Source organism: Leucoraja erinacea, chromosome 2 (assembly GCF_028641065.1).
Source record: "Leucoraja erinacea ecotype New England chromosome 2, Leri_hhj_1, whole genome shotgun sequence".
NCBI lineage: Eukaryota > Metazoa > Chordata > Chondrichthyes > Rajiformes > Rajidae > Leucoraja > Leucoraja erinaceus.
The window spans coordinates 29,881,912-29,894,109 of record NC_073378.1 but is presented as its reverse complement, the minus strand read 5'-3'; the positions used below and the strand labels follow the sequence as shown (position 1 = coordinate 29,894,109).

At 46.0% G+C, this 12,198-nt stretch overlaps 1 protein-coding gene across 2 annotated transcripts in view; it reads right to left on the bottom strand.

Annotated features, from left to right (window-relative positions):
* The window catches only part of cd83 (CD83 molecule), a 28,535-nt gene extending 20,378 nt beyond the window's left edge, over positions 1 to 8,157 (bottom strand). For both annotated transcript variants that reach the window (XR_008725337.1, XM_055654110.1), the window contains exons 1-2: positions 8,001 to 8,157; positions 2,182 to 2,309 (exon numbers count right to left, since the gene is read on the bottom strand). Coding sequence is in view for 1 of the 2 variants with exons in the window: in XM_055654110.1 (XP_055510085.1) it covers positions 2,182 to 2,309; positions 8,001 to 8,049 (177 nt within the window). In the remaining variant the exon portion in view is untranslated. The remainder of the gene's footprint in view (positions 1 to 2,181; positions 2,310 to 8,000) is intronic.
* Positions 8,158 to 12,198: the final 4,041 nt, after the last annotated feature.

Genomic DNA, 12,198 nt, shown 5'->3' with positions numbered 1-12,198 from the left:
CTCTATCTTGCTGTATACTTCCTCAAACTCAGCAACTCTACCAGTGTTTAGTACCAGTTACAAACTATAGGGCCTGTCCTACTTGGACGACCTTATCTACGAGTTTAGAAGACCTCCTAGGGCCATGTCTACGACCTCCCCTCCACCGTAGTCTTCCAAACCTAAGACCAACTACGACTATCTACGAGTGGAAAATGATCACATGATAAATTGATGTCATGTTTGCATTTTTTATTTCTCGGGCCAGTTACCGACCTACGACTATCTATGGCTACTATCACAACCTACTACGACCTCCCTACGAATAAAAAGTATCCATTTTTTCCATGCCGGCCTTTTTTTTTACTCGTGGGCATTTTTTATCAGGCTGTAAAAAGCGCCGCGACCAACTTGAGGCCACGAGTACGCGGAGACCACTCACGAGCGTGGGGAAGAGTTACGAAGACCTCCTACGACCTCGTGACGACCATGCTGCGAGTACGAGTCAAGGGCAAACTCGGCAGAGGTCGACAATTAGGTTGTGAAAGTGGGACAGGGGCTTTAGTAACCAACCCATCTACATTGGCCTAGATTCTATCATCGCCACTTTTTTGCATATCTTTTATTCATAGTCCTCCATATCTCTCCACATCATTGTCTATATCTCTCGTTTCCCTTATCCCCTGACCCTCAGTCTGAAAGAAGGGTCTCGACCCGAAATGTCACCCATTCCTTCTCTCCAGAGATGCTGCCTGTCCTGCTGAGTTACTCCAGCTTTTTGTGCCCATCTTCGATTGAAACCAGAATCTGCACTTCCTTCCGATACATTGACGTCCAAGTCGTATATGAGCTCGCAAATGATAGGAAGGAGCAAAATTAGGCCAGTCGGCCCATCTGGTCTATTCCGACCATTCAATCATGGCTGATCCATCTTTCCTTCTCAACCCCATTCTCCTGCCTTCTCCCCATAACCCCTGACACCTGTACTAATTTGTCTATTGTCTATTCAAGAGAGAGCTAGATAAGGCTCTAAAAAATAGCGGAGTCGGGGGATATGGGGAGAAGGCAGGAATGGGGTACTGATTGGGGATGATCAGCCATGATCACATTGAATGGCGGTGCTGGCTCGAAGGGCCGAATGGCCTACTCCTGCACCTATTGTCTAATCAAGAACCTGGCAATCTCCACCTTGAATATACCCACTGACAGCTACCGCAGACTTCTGTGGCAATGAATTCCACAAATTCACCAGCCTCTGACGAATGATATTCCTCCTCATCTTCTTTATAAGGGTACGCCCTTTTGTTCTGAGGCTGTGGCCTCTGATCCTAGACTCTCCCACTGGTGGAAACATTCTCCCCGTATCCACTCTATCCAAGAACTTAATATACATCACAAACAACATATGTCTCAGGCCAGAATCATGTGCTACGTGGCTGGGCGTGACTACTGTCACGAGGACTCTTGCATCCCACACTTCTGAACCTCGTGCCTGAGGGGGGAATTAATGAATCGTTTTTTGACAAGTCACAGGGAAATTCTTTGCTTGCCACAGCCAACGTACGCAAATAGCTGCCACAAAAGGGCGTTGACAAAGTATACACAGTATCCGCGCCAGGTCCCCCTCTGTTCTCTCCCCCCCCCCCCCCCCCCCCCAGACCCCATTGTTCACTGTCCTTCCCCCTCCCTCACGGTAGTCTCCCCCCCCCCTCCATGCCGAGTCCTCCTTTCTTCGAGTGACTGGGGTGAGACTTGTCCGTGATTACGCTGGTGGCCTTGCCAAGTGCACGCGACCATAACAAACATAAACCCTCTCCCGCATCACGAACGGCGACCATTTATCCTGTATCTGTACACTGTTCCCGATGTTGGGGGAGTCCAGAACCAGAGGCCACAGTTTAAGAATAAGCGGTAAGCCATTTAGAACAGAGACGAGTAAACATTTTTTCTCACAGAGAGTTGAGAGTGTGGAATTCTCTGCCCCAGAGGGCGTTGGAGGCCGGTTCGCTGGATGCTATCAAGAGAGAGCTAGATACTGTGTGAAAAAGTATTTCCTCATCTCCGTTCTAAATAGCTTACCCCTTATTCTTAAACTGTAGCTGCTGGTTCTGGACTCACCCAACATCGGGAACATGTCACTTGTCACGGGGAGAACGTGCAAACTCCGTACAGACAGCACCCATATGCTGTAGTTGTCCTTACCTTGTACCAGCTGATAGCGCTGTAGCCAACCTCTTGCTTCTCGTGTGCTTCACAAGGTAACACCGCTCTCTCGCCCAACACAACATAAATTTCCTTTGTATCTTCTGTGCTCAGAGTGAACAGCAATGCTGTAACAGGGAGGCATTCACAGGTTAGGGGCATCGTCATAGAGTCACAGTCACACAGTGAGGAATCAGGCCCTTTAAGGCTTATGTACAGGCATTCCAATTGTAATAGCATAATGAGACCACAGCCAGGGTCACAGAGTAATACAGCATGGAAACAGGCCCTTCGGCCCAACTTGCCCACACCCACCCCATCTACACTAGTCCCACCTGCCTGAGTTTGGCCCATATCCCTCCAAACCTGCAACAGACATAAAACGCTGGAGTAACTCAACTGGTCATCTCTGCAGCATCACTGGAGAAAGGTTTCGGGTCAAGACCCTTCTTCAGACTCAATCCGAAACGTCACCTATTCCTTTTCACCAGAGATGCTGCCTGACCCGCTGAGTTACCACAGCTTTTTGCGTCTGTCTTCGGTTTAAACCAGCATCTGCAGTTCCACCCCACACATTCCCTCAGAACCTAAGCACTGAAACAGGCCCTTCGGCCCATCGAGTCCGCACCGACCAGCGATCCCTGCACACTAACACTATCCTACACACACCAGAAACAATGTACAATTTTACCGATGCCAATTAATTTCACAAGCCTGTACGTCTTTGGAGTGTGGGAGGAAACCGGAGCGCCCAGAAAAAACCCACACGGGTCATGGGGAGAACGTACAAACTCCGTACAGATAAGCACCCGTAGTCAGGATCGAACCCATGTCTCTGGCGCTGTGAGGCAGCAACTCTACTGCTGCATCACCCATGCAGCAGATGCTGGTTTATACCAGTCAAATCAGATATTACAGGTGTAGCGGTAGAGTTGCTGCCTTACAGCGAATGCAGCGCAGGAGGCCCGGGTTCGATCCCGACTACGGGTGCTGTCTGTACAGAGTTTGCACGTTCTCCCCGTGACCTGCGTGGGTTTCCTCCGAGATCTTCGGTTTCCTCCCACACTCCAAAGACATACAGGTTTGTAGGTTAATTGACTTGGTAAATGTAAAAATTGTCCTTAGTGGGTGTAGGATAGTATTAATGTGCGGGGATCGCTATTCAGCGCGGACCCGGTGGGCCGAAGGGCCTGTTTCCGCGCAGTATCTCAAAACTAAAAAAACCCCATCAATGTAGAAAGAAAGAACTGCAGATGCTGGTTAATACACAAAAAGTCACAAAATGCTGGAGTAAATCAGCGGGTCAGACAGCGTGCATAAACAATGATCCGCCTGGGTAGCTTGCGTCCTGATGGCATGAACGTTGAATTCTCCCAATTTTGCTAGCCCTTGCTGTCTCCTCCCCTTCCTTAACCCTCGAGCTGTCTCCTCCCATCCCCCCGCCCTCGGGCTCCCTCCTCCTCCCTTTTTCCTTCCTTCTCTTCCTTCTCCCCCTCTCCCCCCCCCCACCCCCCCCCCCCCCCCCCCATCAGTCCTGAAGAAGGGTTTCGGCCCCGAAACATCGCCTATTTCCTTCGCTCCATAGATGCTGCTGCACCTGCTGAGTTTCTCCAGCAATTTTGTGTACCAACAATGATTCAATGCTATGTTATTGTAACATGTACCTAGGAACAGTGAAATTTTTTGTTTTACATACAATGCTGAAGGTACACAAAGAGTCACCACGTATCTAACACCGACAAAGTTACATAAGTAATCATTACAGTCCCCATAGTCCCTCTTCACAACCTTCAACCTAACCATGTTCCCCAGAGATGCTGCCTGACCCGCTGAGTTACTCCAGCACTCCGTGAAACGCCGCCTATCAATGTTCTCTACTGATGCTGCCTGACCCACTGAGTTACATAGAAACATAGAAACATAGAAATTAGGTGCAGGAGTAGGCCATTCGGCCCTTTGAGCCTGCACCGCCATTCAATATGATCATGGCTGATCATCCAACTCAGTATCCCGTACCTGCCTTCTCTCCATACCCCCTGATCCCCTTAGCCACAAGGGCCACATCTAACTCCCTCTTAAATATAACCAATGAACTGGCCTCAACTACCCTCTGTGGCAGAGAGTTCCAGAGATTCACCACTCTCTGTGTGAAAAAAAGTTCTTCTCATCTCGGTTTTAAAGGATTTCCCCCTTATCCTTAAGCTGTGACCCCTTGTCCTGGACTTCCCCAACATCGGGAACAATCTTCCTGCATCTAGCCTGTCCAACCCCTTAAGAATTTTGTAAGTTTCTATAAGATCCCCTCTCAATCTTCTAAATTCTAGAGAGTATAAACCAAGTCTATCCAGTCTTTCTTCATAAGACAGTCCTGACATCCCAGGAATCAGTCTGGTGAACTGTCTCTCTGCACTCCCTCTATGGCAATAATGTCCTTCCTCAGATTTGGAGACCAAAACTGTACGCAATACTCCAGGTGTGGTCTCACCAAGACCCTGTACAACTGCAGTAGAACCTCTCTGCTCCTATACTCAAATCCTTTTGCAATGAAAGCTAACATACCATTCGCTTTCTTTACTGCCTGCTGCACCTGCATGCCTACCTTCAATGACTGGTGTACCATGACACCCAGGTCTCGCTGCATCTCCCCCTTTCCCAATCGGCCACCATTTAGATAATAGTCTGCTTTCCTGTTTTTTGCCACCAAAATGGATAACCTCACATTTATCCACATTATACTGCATCTGCCAAACATTTACCCACTCACCCAGCCTATCCAAGTCACCCTGCAGTCTCCTAGCATCCTCCCTCACAGCTAACACTGCCCCCAGCTTAGTGTCATCCGCAAACTTGGAGATATTGCCTTCAATTCCCTCATCCAGATCATTAATATATATTGTAAATAGCTGGGGTCCCAGTACTGAGCCTTGCGGTACCCCACTAGTCACTGCCTGCCATTGTGAAAAGGACCCGTTTACTCCTACTCTTTGCTTCCTGTTTGCCAGCCAGTTCTCTATCCACATCAATACTGAACCCCCAATGCCTTGTGCTTTAAGTTTGTATACTAATCTCTTATGTGGGACCTTGTCGAAAGCCTTCTGGAAGTCCAGATACACCACATCCACTGGTTCTCCCTCGAAAAATTCTATAAGATTCGTCAGACATGATTTACCTTTCGTAAATCCATGCTGACTTTGTCCAATGATTTCGCCACTTTCCAAATGTGCTGCTATCCCATCTTTAATAACTGACTCTAGCAGTTTCCCCACTACCGATGTTAGACTAACTGGTCTGTAATTCCCCATTTTCTCTCTCCCTCCCTTCTTAAAAAGTGGGGTTACGTTTGCTACCCGCCAATCTTCAGGAACTACTCCAGAATCTAAAGAGTTTTGAAAGATTATTACTAATGCATCCACTATTTCTGGAGCTACTTCCTTAAGTACTCTGGGATGCAGCCTATCTGGCCCTGGGGATTTATCGGCCTTTAATCCATTCAATTTACCCAACACCACTTCCCGGCTAACCTGGATTTCACTCAATTCCTCCAACTCCTTTGACCCGCGGTCCCCTGCTATTTCCGGCAAATTATTTATGTCTTCCTTAGTGAAGACGGAACCAAAGTAGTTATTCAATTGGTCCGCCATATCCTTGTTCCCCATGATCAACTCACCTGTTTCTGACTGCAAGGGACCTACATTTGTTTTAACTAATCTCTTTCTTTTCACATATCTATAAAAACTTTTGCAGTCAGTTTTTGTGTTCCCTGCCAGTTTTCTTTCATAATCTATTTTTCCTTTCCTAATTAAGCCCTTTGTCCTCCTCTGCTGGTCTTTGAATTTCTCCCAGTCCTCCGATATGCTGCTTTTTCTGGCTAATTTGTACGCATCATCCTTCGCTTTGATACTATCCCTGATTTCCCTTGTTATCCATGGATGTACTACCTTCCCTGATTTATTCTTTTGCCAAACTGGGATGAACAATTTTTGTAGTTCAACCATGCAGTCTTTAAATGTCTTCCATTGCATATCCACCGTCAACCCTTTTAGAATTAATTGCCAGTCAATCTTGGCCAATTCACGTCTCATACCCTCAAAGTTACCTTTCTTTAAGTTCAGAACCAATGTTTCTGAATTAACAATGTCACTCTCCATCCTAATGAAGAACTCAACCATATTATGGTCACTCTTGCCCAAGGGGGCACGTACAACAAGATTGCTAACTAACCCTTCCTCATTACTCAATACCCCAGTCTAAAATAGCCTGCTCTCTCGTTGGTTCCTCTACATGTTGATTTAGATAACTGTCCCGCATACATTCCAAGAAATCCTCTTCCTCAGCACCCCTGCCAATTTGATTCACCCAATCTATATGTAGATTGAAGTCACCCATTATAACCGTTTTGCCTTTGTTGCACGCATTTCTAATCTATGTTTCTATGTCTATGTTTCTAAATGTTGTAAGTCCCAGCCTCAACTACCCCCTCTGGCAGCTTGTTCCATACACCCACCACCCCTTGTAGAAAAAAAGTTACCCCTCGGATTCCTATTAAATCTTTTCCCCTTCACTTTAAACCTATGTCCTTAATTCACCTACTCTGGGCAAGAGACTCAGTGCATCTCCACCTGGTCTATTCCTCAAATGATGTTGTACACCTCTATAGAATCACCCCCTCACCCTCCTGCACTCCAAGGAATAGAGTTCCAGCCTGCGCAACCTATAGCTCAAAGATAGACACGAAATGCTGGAGTAACTCAGCGGGACAGACAGGCAGAATCGCTAGAGAGAAAGGAATGGGTGACGTTTCGGATCGAGACCCTTCTTCAAACGAGTGTAGCTCAGACCCTCTAGTCCTGGCGACATCCTGGTAAATCATCTCTGCACCCTTTCCAGCTTGACAACATCTTTCCTGCAACATTAGTGCCCAGAACTGAGCACAATGTGGCCTCACCATAGTCTTATATAACTGCAATGCAACCCCCGCTTGAGTTTTTCCAGCAGTGTGCAAAGGAACAGCAGACGCTGGTTTAAACCGTGGTCACAAAAAGCTGGAGTAACTCCTGATATGTCCGAGACACTACATTTAAAAAAAAACATTAGGCTTGTCTTGGCTGAAAAAGCAGATCAATTTCTCAATAGGTACACACAATTGCTGGAGAAGCTCAGCGGGTGCAGCAGCATCTATTGCTCCATAGATGCTGCTGCACCCACTGAGTTTCTCCAGCAATTTTGTGTACCTTCGATCTTCCAGCATCTGCAGTTCCTTTTTGATCAATTTCTCAATACATGGTCGCCTGTAACAACTAAATGGTTAAACATAAATGTAAAACCGATGCCAGGGATGGGTGAGAGGGAAGGGAGTATATCTCACTCTTCCTGTTTCTAATTTATTTTCTTTCCTCTTCCACTTCTTTGGCAGTTTAGTGGTCTTTTCTTTTCTTTCTTTTATTTTACTTATTTTTCTTCATTTTTCAATTTAAAAAAAATTTTTCTTTAATTTAGGTTTCAATGTTAAAAATGAAGTTGACAATAATTGTATAACTTATGTCAACTGTCTTATTCCTGTACAATTGCTTCTAATAAAATAAATTTAAAAAAAAATTCCTGGCCCGCTGAGTAGTCCAGCCGTTTGTGTCCCAGGTCTTTGTTTGTTCCAGGTTTCTGTTTGTGACTGCAGCTCCAGCAGACTAATGTGCTTGCAAAGCTGGTGAACGTTTGCACTAACAAGGGAACTAAAGCAACAAGGTATTTGTGGAGTTGAGCGAATGCAAAGAACATAATAGAATATTAATAGCGCACAGAGAATATAATAGAATAATAAATACCAGGTTGCAACATTAAGAGGTGGAGAATGTTGAGTCCCAGCTTCTCCATGCTCGCTGTTTTTACTGAGAGTCCACTGATACAGTCTGTTCAAGCGAATCTCATGGAGCGGATCTGATCCTTGGTACAACACGCAGCAGAGAGCAGACGTACAAACTGTTGCTTTCAGTTCGTTAGGTTTCGTTTTCCCCGAGTACGATGTCGTGGCGGTAGAGAAACCAGTTGACACGTTGTTTACAAAAAAATAAAGGAGCTGCTGCTGGAGGAGGAGCTCGGTGGGCCAGGCAGCATCTGTGGAAAAATACACACACAAAGATGCTGGAGTAGCTCGGTGGGTCAGGCAGCATCTGTGGGGAAAAATACAACACACACACAAATATGCTGGAGTAACTCAGTGTGTCAGGCAGCATCTGTGGGGAAAAATACACTCACACCATGATGCTGGAGTAACTCAGTGTGTCAGGCAGCATCTGTGGGGAAAAAAGGCTCAAGAGTTTAATTGTCAAAGATAGACACCAAGTGCTGGGGTTACTCAGCGAGTTACTCCAGCACTTTGTGTCTGTCTTTGGTATAAACCAGCATAGAAACATATAAAAGAGGTGCAGGAGTAGGCCTTCGAGCCAGCATCGCCGTTCAATATGATCATGGCTGATCATCCAAGCATTGTCTGGGAAAGGCGCTCAGCATCTTCAAGGACTGCTCTCACCCCAACCATGGATTGTTTACCCTCCTACCATCCGGGAGGCGCTACAGGTCTCTCCGTTGCCGGACCAGCAGGTCGAGGAACAGCTTCTTCCTTTGGGCTGTTACACTACTCAACAATGTACCTCGGTGACTGCCAATCACCTTCCCCCCCCCAACACTCCTCCCACAGGAAAAACACTATGTCTGTATGCATGTAAACAGATTTATTTATTGAAATCATATTCTATGTCGCTCTTCCAGGGAGATGTTAACTGCATTTCGTTGTCTCTGTACTGTACACTGACAATGACAATTAAAGTTGAATCTGAATCTGAATCTGAATCTGAAAATCAGTACCCCGTTCCGGCATTTTCCCCATATCCCTTGATTCCTGAAGTGGGCGGGAAAGACCTGCGGAATCAGCCATGTTTGCCAGACGTTTCTGAGTTTATGTATTACAGAATTGAGTTGCTGAAAGCTTAAATGAAGTTAAGTAAATTACGAGAAGTGTAAAAGTCTAATTTGCCTCACAACAATTCAGTTAGCCCCAAGAACTAAATCTAACTCTCTCTTGAAAATATCCAATGAATTGGCCTCCACTGCATTCTGTGGCAGAAAATTCCACAGATTCACAGCTCTCTGGGTGAAAAAGTTTTTTCTTCTTCTTAAACTGTGGTCCCTGGTTCTGGACTCCCCCAACATCGGAAACATTTTTCCTGCATCTACCCTGTACAATCCTCTAAGAATTATATATTTCTATAAGAATCCCTCTCATCCTTCTAAATTCCAGCGAATACAAGCCCAGTAGACCCATTCTTTCATCATACGTCAGTCCTGCCATCCCAGGAATTAACCTGGTGAACCTACACTGAACTCCTTCAGTAGCAGGAATGTCCTTCCTCAAATTAGGAGACCAAAACTGCACACAATACTCCAGATGCGGTCTCACCAGAGCCCTGTACAACTGCAGTGGGACCTCCTTGCTGCTAAACTTAAATCCTCTCGCAATGAAGGCCAACATGCCATTGGCTTTCTTCATTGCCTGCTGTACCTGCATGCTTACTTTCAGTGACTGATGCACAAGCACACCCAGGTCTCGTTGTACCTCCCCTTTACCTAATCTGACACCCAGGGCCGGCCTTAAGCCAATTGGATCGATTACTCCCAATTGGGTACCTCGCCTAAGGGGGGCGCCGCATTAATGTTCCATATTTCGTACGGAAATACGAATTTGTTTTATAAAGATTTTTTTTAAAACATTCGCCATCTGGATTTTTTTTTAAAATGAACATGGATAACAGCCGCCGCACGGCCATCAGATACAAACAATTTGTTAACTACTACTGTTAGCACTTGTTAACAGCCAGTAGTTAACAAGTAGTTATACAATGTGTCATCAAGGCATCGATCCACATTCCTCAGTAAATGTAAATGTGTTTTGAACAAGTATTAATGACGCCACATTCCTTTGAATAAAATTGACGCTGTGTCATTAACACTTGTTCAAAGTACAATTGCATTTACTGAGGAATGTAGATCGATGCATTGATGACACATTAAGAATTTCTTAAATTCTTGAGTCTGAAGAAGGGTTTCGGCCCGAAACATCGCCTATTTCCTTCGCTCCATAGATGCTGCTGCACCCGCTGAGTTTCTCCAGCAATTTTGTGTACCGAAGAATTTCTTAAAACTCACCATCATGAGTGAGGGCCCCGGACCGCGAGAAGGGGCTTCTTCTTGGTGTGCAGGTTACTCATTTACCTACTGACCCATGTTGTGTCTCTCTGTCTTTCGCTCTCTCCCTCCCTCTCTCTCTCTCTCCCGCTCCCCATCTTGTCTCTCTCTAGCTCTCTCGCTCCCTCTCTCTCACCCTGTCGCCTCGGCATTCCAGGAATCATTGACGTTTTGCGGTAGATAAAAATGTTGGAGAAACTAAGTGGGTGAGGCAGTCGTCTTGCCCGCTGAGTTCCTCCAGCACCCTGTGTTTTTTGTTTGGCTCTGAAGTTGAATGTGGCTCAGCGGGATGGGCATGGGCTCTGGGGAGAGGGTTGTGTTTCTGGTCGAGACCCTTCTTCAGACAATCACAAGTACTCTCACCGACGAGAGTTCAGTTCAGTCTGAAGAAGGGTCTTCTCTCCAGAGTCGCTGCCTGTCCTGCTGAGTTATTCCAGTTTTATGTCTATCTTCAATTTCAGAGAAATGCAATTACTCACCAGGGGGCTTATAGGCGAATAGTCACTTCCTGACTAACTGCTGACTCCTTTTAACTTGGCACAAAGAGTGCAATCGTTACCCGTTTTCTATTGCACAAATGCATGAGTGAAGAGCTGAGTCAAGAATTTATAATTGTCATGTGTACCCACAACAGAACAATGAAATTCTTATTTGCAGCATCATAACAGGCGTGTAAACACAATACTCAAAGATTGTATGAGAACAAATGAGAAACAAATACATAACTTAACCATAATACTAGTGCAAAAAAGCTCAGGGTGCCCCATCAAACCTTATCAATCGCTTGCTAATCGCATGACTGCGCCCAACTGCTGTCTGGTTCGTTGATTGGTTTGCTAGATATGAACTGTTTTGGGAGAGAAAATTGCTCACGGCAGACCAAACATGTTAAACAAAAATTGGTCAGATATTGAGCTTTACACAGTGAGAAATCATGTGAAATAATCACTGAATTTTATTTTTAAATGATTGTACCTGCATGTTATACTGTTTAGTTTGGAGATACAGCCAGATAGTCCACTGAGTTTGTACAGATCAGCGATTTTTGTTTTCCTATTTGTCAATTATTTTGTGCCTGATTATTTGGCGGCCAATCAATCGCTGTCTCTAAGGGGGTTGCGTCCAATCACCAACCAGCTTGCCTTAAAATTCCCGTCCAATCAACAAATAGATCTCTTCCCGTCCAATCAGCTGCTGTCTCCAAGGGCATTGTGTCCAATCTCATAATAGTATTGTATTGTATTGTATTCAAATTTATTGTCATTGTCTCAATTTGAGACAACAAAATGAATTTCCCTTACAGGCAGTATCATTAAAAAAATCATTAAAAAATAAAAATAAAATTGAAATTGAATTTAAAAAAAGCACAAACACAGAAAGTCCACGACACAACATAACATAAATGGCACCCAGGTGAGGACGGCACCATAGTCCAGCCAGCCTCCCCTCCGTGTTCATCCGTGGTCGGGGCCTTCCGAGCACCCGCAGTCGCCGCCCCGGATGGCCCGATGTTTAGGCCCTCACGCCGGGCTAGTGGAACGCCGACGCCGAACCCCGACGGTGAGCATCCTCCTCCTCAGCGGCCCGGACCTCCTGATCAGCCGCCTCCCGCTGCCGGAGTCTGCAGCTCCTGAGTCCACAGGCCGAGCCGGGCAGAGTCACAGGACCCCGCGCTGTCCATCAGCGCCGCCCGCGTTGGGAGCTCTGCAAACCGCAGCTCCAGGATGTTGGTGCAGCAGGTCCAGCACTCCGGGCTCCAGACGGCGACCTCCGGTAAGGCAT